At 42.3% G+C, this 19,472-nt stretch overlaps 1 protein-coding gene across 3 annotated transcripts in view; it reads right to left on the bottom strand.

Annotated features, from left to right (window-relative positions):
• Positions 1-808: 808 nt before the first annotated feature.
• The window catches only part of GXYLT2 (glucoside xylosyltransferase 2), a 94,251-nt gene continuing 75,587 nt past the window's right edge, over positions 809-19,472 (bottom strand). For 2 of the 3 annotated variants that reach the window (XM_055260452.2, XM_055260453.2), the window contains 2 exons: positions 14,163-14,335; positions 809-6,901 (listed from right to left, as the gene is read on the bottom strand). In XM_055260452.2, coding sequence (XP_055116427.2) covers positions 6,719-6,901; positions 14,163-14,335 — 356 coding nt within the window. In that variant the 3' untranslated portion in view covers positions 809-6,718. The remainder of the gene's footprint in view (positions 6,902-14,162; positions 14,336-19,472) is intronic. The other variant, XM_055260455.2, reaches the window with a different exon arrangement.

The following is a 19,472-nucleotide window of genomic DNA, read 5'->3' on the forward strand; positions in this document are numbered from 1 at the left end:
CCCGAGTAGCTAGGATTACAAGCACCTGCTACCACGCCTGGCTAATTTTTGTATTTTTAGTATAGACAGACTAAACATGGTTTCACCATGTTGGGCAGGCTGGTCTCGAACTCCTGACCTTGTGATCTGCTTGCCTCAGCCTCCCAAAGTGCTGGGATTACAGGCATGGGCCACCTTGCCTGACCTTTTTTTTTTTTTTTTAGACAAGGTCTCACTCTGTTGCACAGGCTGGAATGTAGTGGTATGATCATGGCTCACTGCAGCCTTGACTCCCCTGGCTCAAGATCCTCCCACCTCAGTTTTCTGAGCAGCTGGACCACAGGTGTGCACCACCACACCCACCTAATTAAAAAAAAAGATTTTTTTCTTGAGAGATGGGGGCTTGCTTTGTTGCTAAGGTTGGTCTTGAACTCCTGGCCTCAAGCAATTCTCCAGCCTCAGTCTCCCAAAGTTTGGGATTACAGGCATGAGCCACGGCATCTGGCTTAGTCAGTTACTTTTGATGTGTGTAGTAGCTAGCAAGTTAGGCTCAATTTTGTTAAATAAAATGTAGGAACATAGAAAACTAATTTTCACATTCTTCAAACTCTGTTTATTCTGTCTTAAACACACAACACCATTAAAACCAAGTAACATTATTTGTAGTATGGCATTTTTAAAAACAAAGCAAATTTTAATGATTTTTAAAAATAGACTAAGCTAATTACTAAACCAAGTATTTCATTACTTGTTATAAGAATTTAAATATTATTATTATTGTAAATGTTTAAACTTGAAATCTTATATAAAAGAAACATATCTCCAAAATATTACCCGAAGACGTGTTTTTAAAGCTTTTATTTTAAAAAAAGTGTAAAACAAGAGATGACATTTTAAAAAGACAAGACAGTAATTAAATCATAGTACCGTGTCCCTTTTAATTTGCCGTAATAATTTCTTTTCCTTGGAGTCTTCTTTTTTATGCTCATTTCTTTGCAAAGAAAAATTACAAAAAAATGTTTTCCAACATAAAAAATGAATACAGGGCCAGGCGCGGTGGCTCACTCCTGTAATCCCAGCACTTTGGGAGGCCGAGGTGGGTGGATCACCTGAGGTCAGGAGTTTGACACCTGCCTGGTCAACATGGTGAAATCCTGTCTCTACTAAAAATACAAAAATTAGCCAGGCATGGTAGCGGGCACCTGTAAATCCCAGCTACTGGGGAGGCTGAGGCAGGAGAATCACTTGAACTCAGGAGGCGGGGGTTGCATTGAGCTGAGATCGCGCTACTGCTCTCCAGCCTGGGCAACAAGAGCAAGACTCCATCTCAAAAGAAAAAAAAATGAATTTGGGGTCTCCTTGGGAGCTATAAACAGTGGATGCATTTTTTCAGTGACAACATGAACATGTGAAACTGATGAAGCAGAAATTGTGTCTGATTGTTACATGTTCATGCATATGGTGATACAAGCACAAACACTTTATCTTGCAGACGAGAATATTTCCAGTTTTGACCTATGAAGAACAAAAACTAGGACAAAGCTCTCTCTTTGTCAGAGAAATCTCATCAGTTTTCAATACCACCAATGCAATTGTGGAATGATTTGACCTAAGGTTTATCTATAATTCCTCAGTTCACAGGTACAACAAATATTGGCTCCTCCTTTTAAAGGCAGTGTGTCTGTGTGTGTGTGTATGTGTGTGTGTGTGTGTGTGTTGTGTTGATTTATTTTTTTAAAAAAATTCTGGAAAACTCTTAACATAAAGATTTGGTCTAAGGGTTAGAACTTCGTTCTAGCCTGCAAGGGATCCCTAAGTTCTGTCATTCTACCACTAAAGCCAAGCTTCTTGGTTCTACTCAGAAGCTTACATCATAGACAGAAACGGAAAGGCAAAAATGAAAAAGAGGAACATGAAAAAGTGGGAGAGAAAAAGAAAAACATGAAAAATTTCTCTATAATTCTATTAAGTGAGAATATGTCAGCTGGGCACAGTGGCTCATGCCTGTAATTCCAGCACTTTAGGAGGCCAAGGCAGGTGGATCACTTGAGCTCAGGAGTTCGAGACCAGCCTGGCCAACATGGTGAAACCCTATCTCTACTAAACATTCAAAAATTAGCTGGGCATGGTGGTGCACACCTGGAGTCCCAGCTACTCGGAAGACTGAGGCATGAGAATCGTTTGAACCTGGGAGGCGGAGGCTGCAGTAAGCTGTGATTGTGCCACTGCACTCCAGCCTAGGTGACAGATGGAGACTCCGTCTCAAAAAAAGAAAAAAAAAGAGAGAATATGTCCTGTGTTAGCTTGCTTAGGAAAGAAAGAGACAGAGAGAGGGAGGGAGGGAGGGAAAGAGAGAGAGAAAGAGAAAGAGAGACAGAGCAAGAGAGCAAGAATAAAAAAGAAAGAAAAAGAAAAAGAAAGAAAGAAAAGAGGCCGGGCGCGGTGGCTCATGCCTGTAATCCCAGCACTTTGGGAGGTCGAGGCGGGCGGATGACGAGGTCAGGAGATCAAGACTATCCTGGCTAACACAGTGAAACCCCTTCTCTACTAAAAATACAAAAAATTATCTCAGCGTGGTGGTGCCTGTGGTCCCAGCTACTCGGGAGGCTGAGGCAGGAGAATGGTGTGAACCTGGGAGGTGGAGCTTGCAGTGAGCCAAGATCGTGCCACTGCACTCCAGCCTGGGCGACAGAGCGAGACTCCATCTCAAAAAAAATAAAAAAAAAAAGAAAGAAAGAAAGAGAGGGAATATGATTTGTGCTATCACAGAACTGAACATATTTCTGATTTCAGTGATGAAATCATGTTCATGTTGGTTTATCAAACACATGTAATTTATCTTTTATATGTATAAATATCAGATAATATTTATACATAAATCTAAATTTGTACGAATGTCCTGCTTTCAGGCTGGGCTGGAGTGATTGTTATTGGATCAATCTTTTGTTTTCAATCACTGTAAATAATAATGTTTTGTATGATTTGGTTTATTTGATTGTTTTTTCTCATGAACACCATAACTGTATGTAAAAGAAATACTCTTAAACGTCTGAGTCCACATAAATGCCCATTTCAATACCAAATTTGGTAAAAGTCACAATAATTTGCAGTGGAAGCACTGAATATGAACTAGACATATCCCATAAATAGTAAAGCTTGGACCTTTGTATCCAAAGTGCTAAATTGCCATTTTGGAAGTTGAAGAAAAACTTAAATTGCTTTTCTAGCCAGTTAATTGTTTAACTATTAGAATTTTCAATGTAAGCCATGAATACTGAGATTTATATTGGAGAAACACTCAGCAAGAAAAATATTGTCAGCATTTCCAGTGACACTGCTGTTGAAAAACCTCAATCTCGATGCATATAAAAATACTGTCACCTTTTGCTATCAGAAAGTGCTCTTTCCTTCTCTAATGGAACTCAATAGTTACATGCATTAAACAGAAATTAAAAAGAAATGAGTAAAGAAGAAAAGAGAGGGAAGAGAGAAAAGGCAGGGCAGGAGGAGAGGAGAGAACTGGTCCACCTTCTTCCCAGTATTCTTTTTTTTTTTTTTTTTTTTGAGACGGAGTCTCGCTCTGTTGCCCAGGCAGGAGTGCAGTGGCGCAATCTCGGCTCCCTGCAAGCTCCGCCTCCCGGGTTCACGCCATTCTCCTGCCTCAGCCTCCCGAGTAGCTGGGACCACAGGCGCCACCACGCCCGGCTAATTTTTTGTATTTTTAGTAGATACTGGGTTTCACCGTGTTTGGCAGGATGGTCTTGATCTCCTAACCTCGTGATCCGCCCACCTCGGCCTCCCAAACTGCTGGGATTACAGGCGTGAGCCACCGCGCCTGGCCCTTCCCAGTATTCAATGTGGCATATGGGGCAGCACCACCTTTGGCAAACTTTAGAACAGAGAGTGAATGTTTTAGCAGGCCACTGAATTAAAATTTGTGGCTCCTGGATTTCAAAGGTGGTTAACATAGTAATTTGCTGGGAATTATCAAAGGCAGAGAAAATATTGCTGCATGGTAATATCCTAGCTATGGACAATAATTAGCACTTTCAGGCAGCAAGGATTAGAAAAGCAAATTTTCTCTAAATTCTCTGCCAAATTCAGCTAAAATTTCAGGATACAGCACAGGAATTCCAAGGCACACAACCACACGAGGTTCTAAGGTTTCACATTCTCAAAATTCATCATTCTAGAATGTTCTAGGGTGATATCATTGACCTTTGTGGGCAACCCTTTTCTGCACAGTTAGACCAGTACCGGTAGTTGAGAGTTGTGGGTAAACTTGGCTCTCATAAAAAAGAAAGGCATTGTATTTCAAGTCTTTACAGTAGATGTTTTTGTGGGACTTACAAAAGGAGGGAAGGAACCTCTTTGAGTTTGTGAGCCATCAACAAATCTGAGTGCCATTTGTGCGTTTCACTGGCCATTCTGAACAAGTAGAAAGGAAACTGGGATGGAAGTTAGGAAATTATGTTCCATCCTGGCTCTTTCACTAAAACCCAATTTATGGGTATATAAGATGCAATTTCCCTTATGCGAAAGACAATTCAAAAATTGCTCCATATCATATGTGTCCATACCACAAATGGAAAGCCTAGTACTAAAGTTACAAAATAATGATGTCACCTCTAGTAGTGAAATAAGGAAACAAAATATAACAGCAAAAATAAGAGTTTCCCATCATATCGGTAGTTTCCTTAACAAAAATAACCACAGGGCAACTGATCAGAAGGAAAGTATTACCCTAAAATTTTAGATTTAAATTTGTTACTGCTATAATAATGCTGCATACCAAAACTGATTGACATCTAAACATTTCTGTGTAGTGCTGAGATTTTCATATCTATTTTTTTTTCAGGGTAAAACTGACTTTTTTTGCTAATATTGCGCCCATGATATCTTATTGGATTCTAATATATATAAAGATATCATATTTACATCAACAAGACAATATTTTTCATTTTATACTTTCAGATCATTGTCTCTATATAACAAAAGATATTTAATATTTTAATTTTCAAAAATGTCTCTGTAAATAAGATGCATCTTACACAGACTGTATGTCTTACAGAATAGCAATTATATTCAATATGTTTATTTCTTTGTGTTACAATTTCCTTGTTTACCTTATAGAGATGATTCAGGACCCTACTGAATGCACTAGGCTGTTGCAATATCAAGATCATTTATGCAATAGTCATTTGAGAAAAATAAAGCATTATGCAAAATATTGCTATGCTGATACCAACTATATGAGCAGCTAGGGATTAAGCCAGATCCCCATAGGGAACAGAATATTCAACTTCCTCCTTGCAGTGAGGTGATAAAACCTGTATGGACCAGCTGGGTAACCCTAGGGGGAAAGAAATTGTTTAAAGAGAACTTTCTAAGGCTGGTAGGAAGTTGAATTTTCTTGCCAATAGAAGCAGCTGAACTATTTGTTTTTTACACATTAAATTTGAAGTTGGTCTCTGATTTCCACCCATTGCCCAAGAGTTTAAGAAAGAGAGATGACCACAGCTACTGATGATTAACATATCAAATGTTTTTGTCTGTGGTAAACACAAAAATTCCTGAATTTCCTCTCAGCAGCTATTGTTGCATAGAAATGTGTTATTATTTAGTCCTCCACAAATCGAAACCATTTTTTTTCTTTAGAAATACTCCCAGATTGGCTGGGTGCAGTGGCTCACACTTGTAATCCCAGCACTTTGGGAGGCTGAGGCAGGCAAATCACTTGAGGTCAGGAGATCAAGACCAGCCTGGCCAACATGGTAAAACCCTGCCTCTACTAAAAATACAAAAATTAGCCAGGTGTGGTGGTGCACACTTGTAATCCCAGCTACTGGGAAGGCTGAGGCATGAGAATCACTTGAACCCGGGAGGTGGAAGTTGCAGTCAGCCGAGATCGTGCCACTGCACTCCAGCCTGGGCTATAGAGTGAGATTCCGTCTCAAAAAAAAAAAAAAAAAAAGAAGAAAGAAAAAGAAGAAGAAATACCCCCAGATATATGCTTCATCCTTTAACACTGCCCAAGTATCTGAATGCTTCTCTCAGATGTATTTTAAATAAAATTCTGTACACATAATCATCTCATCTAATATTTTAGTCTCCCACATAAAAATCTCAGCAAAAAGTCCAGCTTTTACTGAGATTACCTGTTTTAGATGTATGTTAGAGTGGAAAATGGAAAAGTAGAGAAAAAAGGTTGTAAGGAACTGCTTTAAAATGGAAACAATCTTTTCCACTGGTCAATAGGATTATGGCTAATCTAATCTTGATGTTGAGCCCTTGACCCATATGGTCTACAAGTGTGTCTGTCTGTTTCACAAGTGTGTATTACTTTTATAACACAGGTGTGGGGGAGTCAGTTGCACAGAAAGAGTCTCAGGAATGCTAGATCAATATAACACCTCAGGTGCCACTGAAATGGTCTCAGACGTTTAGGAATTGGAAGGCTCACAAAAGCTATTTTCACAACTAGCTCAACCTGCTTAAACAATGTTAAATGCATAATAGTCTTTTTTTTTTCTTAGAGATAAATAGCATTTTAGAAAAAAAATAAGGAAAAGCATACTCCCTTTTGGGGGCAACTGATTTGGCAAAACTTAACGAGGTTTTTAAAACTCAACAGTCATGGAGCACCATTAAATATTCACACACAAAGACCCAGGCAGCTTAGAGATTAATATTTCCTTGGTCACAAGATGCCTAATTGACTTGCAACAAGACAAAATATTCAGTGCATCTGGTTGGGGCCAACATGGATGATGACGTGTTTCTCATAAGCCCTTTTCATTGTTTTCTCAATTTGCTTCAGAAAAACTTGCGGGATTCGTCCACATAAAGTGTGCACAGTCTCCAAAAACTTCAGCTGAAGGGGATAATACATGGATTGAAAGAGATTGTCTTGAAAGGGAAACTGAAAGATGACAAAAAAAAAGTTTATTTAGTAACGGAAATGCCATTTTAAATGCAGATCATTTTTACTAAGAAATGACACAGGAATTACGATAAGCCCACAGGCACAGGTTTGGACAAGTGAAAAGACCTTTGAGGATCTAACTTAAAATCCTGTCTCAGCTGTGCAACCCCAGGTAATCATTTAAACTCTCTGAACCTCAGTTTCTTTAACTCTTTAAAAAGAAAAAGGCCAGGCATGGTGGCTTACACCTGTAACCCCAGCACTTTGAGAGGCCGAGGTGGGAGGACCACTTGAGCCCAGGAGTTTGAGACCAGCCTGAGCAACATGGCAAGACCCCATCTCATTAAAAAAGAATAGTAATAAAATTTAAAAAAAAATTGGGGTCCTTAAGGGTCTTACAATCTAAAAATGATGCATGTCTAAGGACAGGAAAGTCCATATATCATAGCATGTTTATGCTGAGTAGAAGCAAGGCTCAAGATACTCGCTTGAAATCTACTGCAACAAAACAATGAATTCTTCATCTTTTTTGCCCTTAATCTTAATGAAGAAACTTTAGGGTATGTCTATGGTAATCTCATGAAGCTCACGGTTTAACAATTACTAGTAAAATTTATTGGCAATAGACCATATTTTAATAATTCAGGTACCAAATATTAGTGGTTGTTTACTTCCCTCTTAATACTGGGCCTTTGAGATCATCACTGTCATTTTTAAAAATTCTTTTGTTTTCTTCATGGAATACATCTATGAGCAGTATAGCCCAAAATAAATCTTTCAGACCACTTAGTTATGCACATGTGTCAAAGCTGTATTACAATCTTGTTGAAAGGGAAAAGGCTGGTAGTAGATCAAGCCACAGATCCACTCTTGTTCAGGACATTTTATATGGAAAGACTAGCGGGAAATGAAAGAAGAATGGTTAAAGATCAGTACACTCTTGCCTAACAGGAGAGGTGGGTGTCTGGTTTCCTAGAACAAATGTTAATCCTTTAAAATTAATCAGAAATACTGCTTACACAGGTTTATCAGAGATGCCAATTTCTTCTCGGAAGGAGATTATGTATTATGTAATGCAAGAAGGTTCTCTTCCAGGCCAGGTTTGGGATACTTTTTCTTTAATCATGAAATTTAAACCATTGATAAACCCCTTGAGGCCAGTCCTGAATCTGTCCTTTTCACTACTGTAGCCCCAGTAATGGGAACAGGATAGGTCAAAACCTTGGAATCACCCTCAATTCCTCTCTTTCCCCCGACAACCCTCATCCAATTCATCAGCAAGTCCTGTAAACTCTATCTCAACAACATATCCCAAGTATGGCCACTTCTTCCCATTTTCCTGCCACCACACAAGCCCATGCTGGCCCCATTGCTCACCCAGGTGGCTGCGATTAGTCTCACCAATAAATAGCCTTTGTGTTTTCACTCTTGCATCCCTTCCACCACGTTACCAAGGTGATATTTTTAAATCATAAATCAGAGCCTATCACTTTCCTGAAGGGGCTTTCCACTGCCATTAGAATGAGATTCCAACTCCTCCCTTGTTCTAAAGGTTCAAGGTGACCTGGAAACTCTCCCCTCTCAGTTCCTCCTCTCTCCTCTTATCTGGCCATTCCTGTCTTTCCAGCACACCAAATTCATTCCCGCCTCCGGGACTTTCCCCTGGTTGTTCCTTCTGTTTCACGGGATTTTCCCCAGATTTCCCCTGGGCTGCCTCCATCTGATAAATCTAGGACTTACAAGCAGCCTTCCTGGTGCCCCTCCCCCCAGCTGGTAGAACACTCCTTTCCAGCCCGGGACTTTGGACCCATCAGCCCACTCTTTTTACACCTTTTGAACTCCTTTCACTATCTCAGAGGATTTTTTTTTCTTTTTCTTCTTTTTTTTTTTTTTTGAGATAGAGTCTTGCTGTGTCACCCAGGCTGGAGTGCAGAGGGGCAATCACGGCTCACTGCAGCCTTGAACTCGTGAGCTCACGTGATCCTCCATCTCAGCCTCACAATGAGCTGGGACCACAGGCACTTGCCACGATGCCCAGTTGTTATTATTTTTTTCCTAAAGAGGCAAAGTCTTGCTCTGGCTGGAGTACAGTGGTGCCATCCTAGCTCACTGTAGCCTTGGCCTCCTAAGCTCAAGGGATCTTCCCACCCCAGCCCCAACCCCTCCCTGCCCAGTAGCTGGGACTACGGGCATGTGCCACCAGGCTAAATTTTTTTTTTTTTTTTTTTTTAATTTTTGTAGAGACACATCTCACTATGTTGCCCAGGCTGGATTTTTCCTTCTTTCTTTTTCTCAATGAGTATTGTCTGGCTTCCCCCACCAGAATATATGCTTTTTTTTTTTTTTTTTTTTTTTTTTTTTTTTCCCCAAGACAGTCTTGCTCTGTCACCCAGGCTGGAGTGCAGTGGTGTGATCTCGGCTCACTGCAACTTCCGCCTCCTGGGTTCAAGCAATTCTCCTGCCTCAGCCTCCTGAGTAGCTGGGATTACAGGTGCCTGCCACCGCGCCCGGCTTATTTTTGTATTTTTAGTAGAGACGGGGTTTCACCATGTTGGCCAGGCTGGTCTTGAACCCATGACCTCAGGTGATCCACCTGCCTCAGTCTCCCAAAGTGCTGGGATTACGGGCGTGACCCACTGCGCCCAGCTCAGAATATATGCTTCTTAAAGACTAGGGCTTTGTTCATCTTATTACCTTCCAAATTCCTAGAAACTAGAATTGTTCCTGCATACAATAGATGCTTCATAAATGATTATCAAGAGAATTACTGAAAAAAGGTCTATCTGATAGATGCCTTCTTGTGGGGAGGCTGCACTGCCCTTTCACACAAACACGTACAACACAGGTTAGGATGTCTATGAGCACCTGAAACAGAGAGAGAAATAGAGAGAAAGAGAGATAATATTTTCAGAGACAGATGAAGGGAGAAAAAGAAAAAAATATATATAGAGAAAATGTTTACAAGCAAGAAGAGAGAGAGAAATGTGAAAAAGCTAGAGAAAGTGTGAAATCGTTATCATCAAAACAACTTCTTTATATCTTTTTTTTTTCAGATGGAGTGTCACCCTGTCGCCCAGGCTGGAGTGCAGTGGCACGATCCTGGCTTGCTGTAACCTCTGCCTCCCGGTTTCAAGCCATTCTCCAACCTCAGCCTCTCAAGTAGCTGGGATTACAGGCATGAGCCACCACGCCTGGCTAATTTTCATGTTTTTAGTAGAGACAGGGTTTCGCCACTTTGGCCAGGCTGGTCTCGAACTCCTGACCTCAAGTGATCCACCTGCCTCAGCCTCCCAAAGTGCTGTACAGGTGTGAGCCACCGCACCTGGCCAAAACAACTTCTAATTATTGCACAAACTGTAAGTCAGGCTCTGTACTAAAAGTGTAAAGACTAGCATTTTGTTGAATTTTCATAACACTTGTTTAAGGTAGATAATCTTATTATCTACACTTGACAGATGAAAAAACTGAGGCCCAGTGAGGTAAGGGCACAGTTAATGGCAAATCACCAGAAAGTGGCAAAATTGGGGTTTGAACCCGTCTGTCCAGGCCCAAAGCCAAGCTCTGACCCACTACACAATGGTTCACAGCATTGTAGAGAATGCGGAAATACATCTTTTATGATGGAGTCTCTTTATGTTTACTCACATTTTGGGTCAGGGTTAGTGATTTTTCTGATTGAAATGCCTGAATGAAAACTGTATTTTTAGGCCCAACTGAGGAAAATCATGGAGTGTACTAAGCAGAATCATTTATGAAACAAAGTTGTTCAGCCCTCTTTCTGATCCCCCAGAAAACAAACAAGATGAGTTGTAACTCAAGAACCACAGCTGCTCAACTCCAAACCAGGGGTGACAGATCACAAAAGAAACCCAAGAGTGGCTCTGATAGACACATGGCTGCTGTGTACTTATTTAACTTCCGCTTGTACTCCTGAATGAGTTTGCCCCTGGAGTCAGTGTTTGAATATTTAAATGTGAGGATATCATTAAGCGCAGAACAAATTTTCTGCGTAATTAAATCACGCAGCCTTTGAAAACCAAACAGCAGGAAATGCAGAAGAAAAAGCTTGGATGCACGCTAAACACTTTCAATGTACAGAAGTCAACTCTAGGAATTTCTTTTTTCTTTTTTTGAGATGGAATTTCACTCTTGTTGCCCAGGCTGGAGTGCAATGGCATGATCTCGGCTCACTGCAACCTCTGCTTCCTGGGTTCAAGTAATTCTCCTGCCTCAGCCACCCGAGTAGCTGGGATTACAGGCATCCACCACGACGCCTGGTTAATTTTGTATTTTTAGTAGAGACAGGGTTTCTCCCTGTTGGTCAGGCTGGTCTCGAACTCCTGACCTCAGGTGATCCACCCACCTCGGCCTCCCAAAGTGCTGGGATTACAGACGTGAGCCACCACGCACAGCGAACTCTGGGAATTTCAGAGTTGGAATTCTCCAGGACTCTCCCTAGCAAATGCTTGCTTTCTTTTTTTCATTTATTTTCTTTTTTTAAATTTGTCTTTTCAGAGACAGGGTCTTACTATGTTGCCCAGGCTGGTCTTGAACTCCTCGCCTCAGCCTCCAAAGTGCTGGGATTATAGGCATGAGCAACTGTACCGGGCCTATTTAATTAATTAATTAATTAATTAATTGGTTTTTTTGAGATGGAGTGTCACTCTGTCACCCAGGCTGGAGTGCAGGAGTGCAATCAACACTCACTGCAACCTCCGCCTCCCAGGTTCAAGCAATTCTCCTGTCTCAGCCTAGCTGAGGATTATAGGCGTGCACCCCCATACCCGGCTAATTTTTGTATTTTTGTATTTTTAGTAGAGATGGGGTTTTACCATGTTGGCCAGGCTGGTCTTGAATTCCTAACCTCAAGTGATCTGCCTACCCGAATAGCTGGGATTAAAAGCGTGCACCACCATACTCGGCTAATTTTTGTATTTTTAGTAGAGATGGGGTTTTACCATGTTGGCCAGGCTGGTCTTGAATTCCTAACCTCAAGTGATCTGCCTATCTCAGCCTCCCAATGTGCTAGGATTACAGGCATAAACCACCACAACGAGCCGATTTTATTTTTTATAGAGATGGGGTCTCACTATGTTGGCTGCGCTGACCTCAAACTCCTCTTAGGAACAATCCTCTCACTTCTTTGCCTCTTAAAGTGCTGGGATTACAGGCATGAGCCACTGTGCTGGGCCTTAAATGTTTTATTATTTTTTTTTTGCAAACGCACATTTTCATACACAAAAAAATGTTACTATGTTACAGGATTTACCCCCTACCTCACTTCTACCAAAGCCTGTTCATGAAACTGAGAGAATTCGATCTTTAACAACAAAGTCTAATAAATTCTACATGTTTTATGTCAGGGGTTGGCAAACTTTTTCTGTAAAGTAGTAGATGGTAAATATTTTAGACTTTGTAGACCATATGTCCTTTGTCACAACTAATGATCCTGTTATTATAGTGCCAACATAGCCATAGATAATACATAAATGGCCAGGCATGATGGCTCAGACCTGTAGTCCTAGCACTTTGTGAGGCTGGGATGGGAAGATCACTTGAGGCCAGGAGTTTGAAATCAGCCTGGGCAACAAAGCAAGATCCCATCTCCACCAAAAGAAAAATGACAATACATAAATGAATAGGTATCACTGGTTCCCAATATGACTTTATTTACCAGTGCTGACATTTGAATTTCATATAGTTTTCTTGTGTCACGAAATTTTTTTTTTTTTGAGACAGGGTCTAGCTCTGTTGCCCAAGCTGGAGTGAAGTTGTGCAATCATAGCTCACTGCAGCCTTGAACTCCTGGGTCAAGTGATCCTCCTGCCTCAGCCTCCCAAGTCACTGAGATTACAGGCATGAGGCCTCCCTTATTTTTTAAATTTTTTGTACAAATGGGGTCTTACTATGTTGCAGTTTTCTTGAGAAAGTTGCAAAAAGGGCTCCAGACAGCCATGTTCATACACATACCTGCATTCCTACCCTATTTTCTCCTCTCTTTTCCCATCCCTAGCCCTTGAGTCCATAAAGAGGCAAGAACCTTCTTTTTTTTTTTGAGATAGAGTCTTGCTCTCCTGCCCAGACTGGAGTGCAATGGTGCCATCGCAGTTCCCTGCAAGCTCCGCCTCCTGGGTTCACGCCATTCTCCTGCCTCAGCCTCCCGAGTCGCTGGGACTACAGGCGCCCGCCACCATAAAAATTTTTTTTTTTGTATTTTTTAGTAGAGACTGGATTTCACCATGTTAGGAAAGTCTCGATCTCCTGACCTCATGATCTGTCCACCTTGGCCTCCCAAAGTGCTGGGATTACAGGCCTGAGCCACTGCACCCAGCCAAGAACCTTTTCTTCAGTGCCCCTTGGCAGTGAGAAGGTTCCTGCCATCTGTGCTGTATGTACTTGACTCTTATCTTGTACCCTTTGGTGGGGAAAAATGGAAGACTGGGGAGTCAGGGCCTCTTTCTGCTGCTTGCATGCACTTCTGCAGTTAAGCAAATAAAGGCTTGATTGTTACTTTTAGTTTGGCTCCTTGTCCTAACTGAACACCTTGACCCCGGTTGAGTAACAGATTGGAGCTGGCAACTAGGCAACGTATTTAGCTAGAACTGAATAATATCATATTCTTTTTATTGTCTAATCTTGATCCTATGTGTTACCTTCCACTATGGCAAAAGGCAAAAAAGTTGTCTTTGTGACATGAAATTTCCTCCTAATGTAGGTGGCTCACACCCGTAATCCCAACATTTTGGGAGGCTGAGGCGAGTGGATCACTTGAGGTCAGGAGTTCGAGACCAGCCCGGCCAACATGGTGAAACCCCATCTCTACTAAAAATACAAAAATTTGCCAGGCATGGTGGCGCGTGCCTGTAGTCCCAGCTACTTGGGAGGCTGAGGCAGGAAAATCACTTGAACCCAGGAGGTGGAGGTTGCAGTAAGCCAAGATCCCACCACTGCACTCCAGCCTGGGTAACACAGCAAGACTCCATCTCAAAAAACAAAAACAAAAAACAGAAATTTCCTCCTAAAGTAAATTTAGTTAAGTAAAAGATAATGAATGGTATACGTGGAAATAAGTCAAGTAGATATGACATAGTACAAGGTGGCAAGAGGATATAGTGACAGAGCGTGACTGAGGTTGGGAATAACTGGTATAACTCTATGCTTTGGGAATATTTGGCCTTCAAAGGGACAGGTGACTAAAGCGCTGATATTGCTTCATGCTGATAAGCACATCTGCTAACAGAAGCAAGGGCGCACTTACATCCCGTATTGCTTCGTAGAGCGCTCTGAACGTTGGTTGCTTATCATCATGGTAGACGCCTCGGTTTCCATGCAGAACAGACACACCTTCATGCTCAGCCTCTCTGCAGTTGCTTCCGTACATGCAGTGATCGGGACGGTAGTTCCACTGGCAGGGGAATACATAGAGACACTCTGGTGGTAAAAAGAGAAAGACATATATGTCCACAGTTAGTGCCAGCTCTCATGCACATGTCCCGCGATTAAACTGTTTCCACTAACTGTACACAAGCATGTAATTTCAAAGTACAGGAGTGTGATTTTTTACTCATAGATCAAATTTTGCCCCATTTGTCAAAATTCTGAGATCAAGAATTGAAGCGGCACACAGTGATGATGTAGGTTTCATCTAAAAAAAGAAGAGTATTGCATCTTAAATAAGAAAGCAAACACAGGCATCAGGCAGCCTGGGTCCAAATCTCAACTCTCTCACTCAAAACCACTGAAATCCATGTCTAGTCACTTAACTTCCTGTACTTCTGTTTTCTCATCTGTAAATGGGAATAATACAACCTCTATCTTATTTTGATGATTAAACTTTAAACATACATGTAAAATGCTTAGCAGGGTATCAAACAGACAGTAGTGGTTCAATAATGTTAGCAGTTGCACTGGCTGGGTGTGGCGGCTCACACCTGTAATCCCAGAGTTTGGGAGGCCAAGGTGGAAGGATCACTCGAGGTCAGGGGTTTGAGACCAGCTTGGGCAACATAGCGAGACTCCTGTCTCTATACAAATTTTAAAAATTAGCAGCTGGGCCAGGCATGGTGGCTCACGCCTGTAATCCCAGCACTTTGGGAGGCCAAGGCAGGCAAATCACCTGAGGTCAGGAGTTTGAGATCAGCCCGGCCAACATGGCGAAACCTGTCTCTACTAAAAACACAAAAATTAGCCAGCCATGGTGGCACACACCTGTAATCCTACCTACTTGGGAGGCTGAGGCGGGAGAATAGCCAGGAGGTGGCAGAGGTTGCAGTGATCCAAGATCACACCACTACACTCCACCCTGAGCAACAAAATGAGACTCTGTCTCAAAACAAAAAAAACGAACAAACCAAAAAAATTACAAAAATAAATTAGCCAGGCATGGTGGCATACTTGAAGCTACTGGGAGGCTGAGATGGGAGGACTCCTTGAGCCCAGGAGTTAAAGGTTACAGTGAGCTATGATCATGCCACTGCACTCTAGCCTGCGACGGAGTGAGATCCTGTATCAAAAAAAAAAGATACACACAAAAAAATGTCAAAAATAGTGTTAGCAGTTGTAATCAACTCTTTGGAAAGGTTTTATAAAATGGACAGAGCTAAAAAAGACGAGTTAAGATTAAAGTAAAGATTCTGCTTCAGATTAAGAGCAAACAAAAAACAAAAGAAAAAAAAAACCAGCAAAAACCCCCACTTTCGGCTGGGTACAGTAGCTCACACCTGTAATCCCAGCACTTTGGAAGGCTGAGATTGGTGGATAACTTGAGGTCAGGAGTTCGAGACCAGCCTGACCAACATGATAAAACCCTGTCTCTGCTACAAATACAAACATTAGCCAGGCATGGAGGCAGGAGCCTGTAATCCCAGATACTCAGGAGGCTGAGGCACGAGAATCTAAAACCCGGAAGGCAGAGGTTGCAGTGAGCTGAGATCACACCACTGCACTCCAGCCTGGGTGACGGAGTGAGACTCCATCTCAAAAACAAAAACCAACAACAACAAAAAAAACCCCACCTACAACAGGAAAGAGAAAAACCCCAAAGCAAAAAGCAAAGAAAAAAAGCTCTGTGCCAAGGTAACTATATGCACCACGGCCATATGTGCACATATGTACACAGTGGTGTTTGTATCTCTAAACCCTGGTTGGTTCTCAACCAGGGGCAACTTTGCCCCCTCCCCACTCCTCTACCCCAGGGCCATTTGGCAATATTTGGAGGGAGACACTGTTGACTGTTATACATGGGGGAGGCTGCTACTGGCATCTAGTGGGTGCTCTGAACATCCTATAATGAACGGGACGGTCCCCAACAATAGCAATAGTGCTGATGTTGAGAAACTCTGCCCTAATCCTGTTGGATTCAGAAAGTTTCCCCTTAGTGACCAGAATTATACAATTAGCAATAAATTCATGACCCCCTAGCTTCCTGGCTTCTCAGCTTGATGCTTTTCAGGGTTGGGGGCAGAGGAGTATGGATCAAAGCTCTCTGCAAATGCGTGTTGCTGATCATGAGAAAGGCCCTGTGAGACAGCACAAGAGAGGATTACAGCAAATCAGTAACACCGCCACCATTGGAAAAGCAACTTCAGGATGTGCTTGTTCATTGGGTTGATGGCATTCCTGTCTCATGGAAAAAATCATTGCTTAGTGATTACTTACAGAAAGCTTCAAGATGGAAAGCAAATAACGAAGTGATTGTCACACATCCCGTCTGGCAGGCTGTGTATGTTTCCATGGCTCAGTCTTTTATAGGACAGTGACATTTAGGCATCCTTTATCAAATTCCTAATTGCTCATAATACACTGTGACATTCCTCTTTTCTCAGGAGAACTCCATTCCACCATGACATTCCCTTACTTGCATTTACCTGGACATTTGCACATACATAGTCCCTAAGTGGGACAGAGTAGTGGCCATCCTCAAGTCGCCCTATATAGATTTGAATCACAACTCCTCTAGTAGCTGCCTGACCTTTCTGCAATTTAATGCAGAGGTTGTATATGAGGATTAAATAAAGGAAAATATTTAAAAGTGCTTTTGAACTGTGCCTGGCCACACCCAACTGCTTCCTTTTGTCACCCAATGGGTCACATCACTCATTAATGATGCTCACCCAAGCATTTACATTGTCTTGTTTAAGCACCTTCTGAAGTTTCCAGTTGAATAAACTGTGCTTGACTCTGTTTTTGTAAATACACTGATTGATTGAATCAATGAATATTTGTTGAGTGTCTGCTGTGTGCACTGTGGACAAATAATAGAAAAATCCAGTCCCTGCCTTCATGGAGTTTAGATTAGTGATGAGAGTTTTTGCCTCTTTCCAAGTAGTTTAGGGCTCTACTACAAAAAGAAATCTTTTCTCGGCTGGGTACGATGGCTCACGCCTGTAATCCCAGCACTTTGGGAGGCCAAGGCGGACGGATCACGAGGTCAGGAGTTCGAGACCAGCCTGGCCAACATGGTGAAACTCCACCTCTACTAAAAATACAAAAATTAGCCAGGCATGATGGCGTGTGCCTGTAGTCCCAGCTACTCGGGAGGCTGAGGCAGGAGAATTGCTTGAACCCGGGAGATGGAGGTTGTGGTGAGCTGAGATCGCACCACTGCACTCCAGCCCGAACGACAAAGCAAGACTCTGTCTCAAAAAAAAAAAAAAAAAAGAGAAACCTTTTCTGTCTTTGCAACCTCCTTAGAGGACTGAGCCCAGTGAGGGGCACTCGAAGGCAGAAAACAAATAGAAAGGGCAAAGACTCTGGAATCAGAAGTACAGAGGTGCAAATCTGGCTTCTACCCCCATCTAGCTCTATAATTGTGGTAAGTTAGAAAAACATTTCACCTCGATTTAACAGCAGTAAAGAGAAGCCAAGGCCGGGCATGGTGGCTCAGGCCTACAATCCCAGCACTTTGGGAGGCCAAGGTGGGAGGATTGCTTGAGCTCAGGAGTTTGAGACCAGCCTGGGCAACACAGCGAGACTCTGTCTCTACAAAATTAAAAAATTTGTCCGGCTGTGGTGGCTCACGCCTGTAATCCCAGCACTTTGGGAGGCCAAGGCAGGTAGATCACTTGAGGTCGGGAGTTCGAGACCAGCCTGACCAACATGGAGAAACCCCGTCTCTACTAAAAATACAAATAAATTAGCTGGGCGTGGTGGCACATGACTGCAATCGCAGCTACTCAGGAGGATGAGGCAGGAAAATTGCTTGGACCTGGGAGGCAGAGGTTGCGGTGAGCCAAGATCATGCCATTGCACTTCAGCCTGGGCAACAACAGTGAAACTCTGTCTCAAAAAAAAAAAAAAAAATTAGCCGGGCATGGTAGTACGCACCTGTAATCCCAGCTACTCAGGAGGCTGAGGCAGGAGAATCACTTGAGCCCAGCATATGGAGGTTGCATTGAGCCAAGATTGTGCCACTGCACTCCAGCCTGGGCAACAGGGTGAGACTCTGTCTCAAAAAAAAAAAAAGAAACTCCCGACCTCAGGTGATCTGCCTGCCTCGGTCTCCCAGTGCTGGGATTACAGGTGTCAGCCACTGTGCCCAGCCTACTCCTCTCCTTATATTTCTGATTATTTCATACTCTTGGGATCTCTAAGATTATGAACTAGTTTATGCCTGATCATTTTAACTTCATGGTAACACAGGCTTGCTACACTTTTATTTTTATTTTTTATATATTTTTATTTTTTAGTAGAGATGGGGTCTTGCCACGTTGCCCAGGCTGGTCTTGGACTCTTGGCCTCAAGCAATGCTCCCTGCTCAGCCTCCTAAAGTGCTGGGATTACAGGCATGAGCTCCCACACCCGGCCTCGCTTAATACTCTGTATGAATAGAACGGAGGCTGTTCAACTGCACTGTTAATAGTTGTTTTTTTTTTTTTTTTAATGTCCCATACTGGAACTGAGCTTTCCCAGCATTCTCTTTTTCCTTATTTCAGAATGCTCCTTGTTCCAAAAAAGGCAATTAAGTTTTTTGAGAAGACTTTTCTGATCACACAATCTAAGGAAGCTCTTCTCTCTCCAGCCTTGAGGGTCTCTCTCTCAACCCCTCATTTGTTTCCTCCATCTCATTTATCACAATTTGTGATTTTGAACAACTAGTTATTCTTTAGGAGTCTACCTTCTACCTCCTCCAACAAAAGGTAGGTTTCATGAAACCAGTAACTTTGTTTAACTCGTCTGTTGCCATATTCCTGGGACCTAGCCCTGTGGCTGGCACATAGTGCTCAAAAACTAGTGGCTGAATGAATGAATGAAATGAAACTTATACCTCCTTGCACCAAATGCATCTTTTCCCTTTCTGCAGCTTTCTATCTCCCTTCTCTCCCGAACTTCTCTTTTCTCTCATTTTCCTTGCTGTGGCTCTTTCTCTTCCATTTATTAATACTTTGCCCCTTCACTCCCTTCTCTTAATTCCATTCATTCGACCAAACAACACTTCTGAACACCAACTCCATTTAAAGCACTGAGCCTTGCACTGTGAAAGACACAAAGTTGACACAACCCCTTCTCACAGAGACCATACAATTTTTACCCTTTTCTCTTGTGTTTTACATCAGGGCTCATGAACTTC

This window comes from Symphalangus syndactylus, chromosome 21 (assembly GCF_028878055.3).
Source record: "Symphalangus syndactylus isolate Jambi chromosome 21, NHGRI_mSymSyn1-v2.1_pri, whole genome shotgun sequence".
Taxonomy (NCBI): domain Eukaryota; kingdom Metazoa; phylum Chordata; class Mammalia; order Primates; family Hylobatidae; genus Symphalangus; species Symphalangus syndactylus.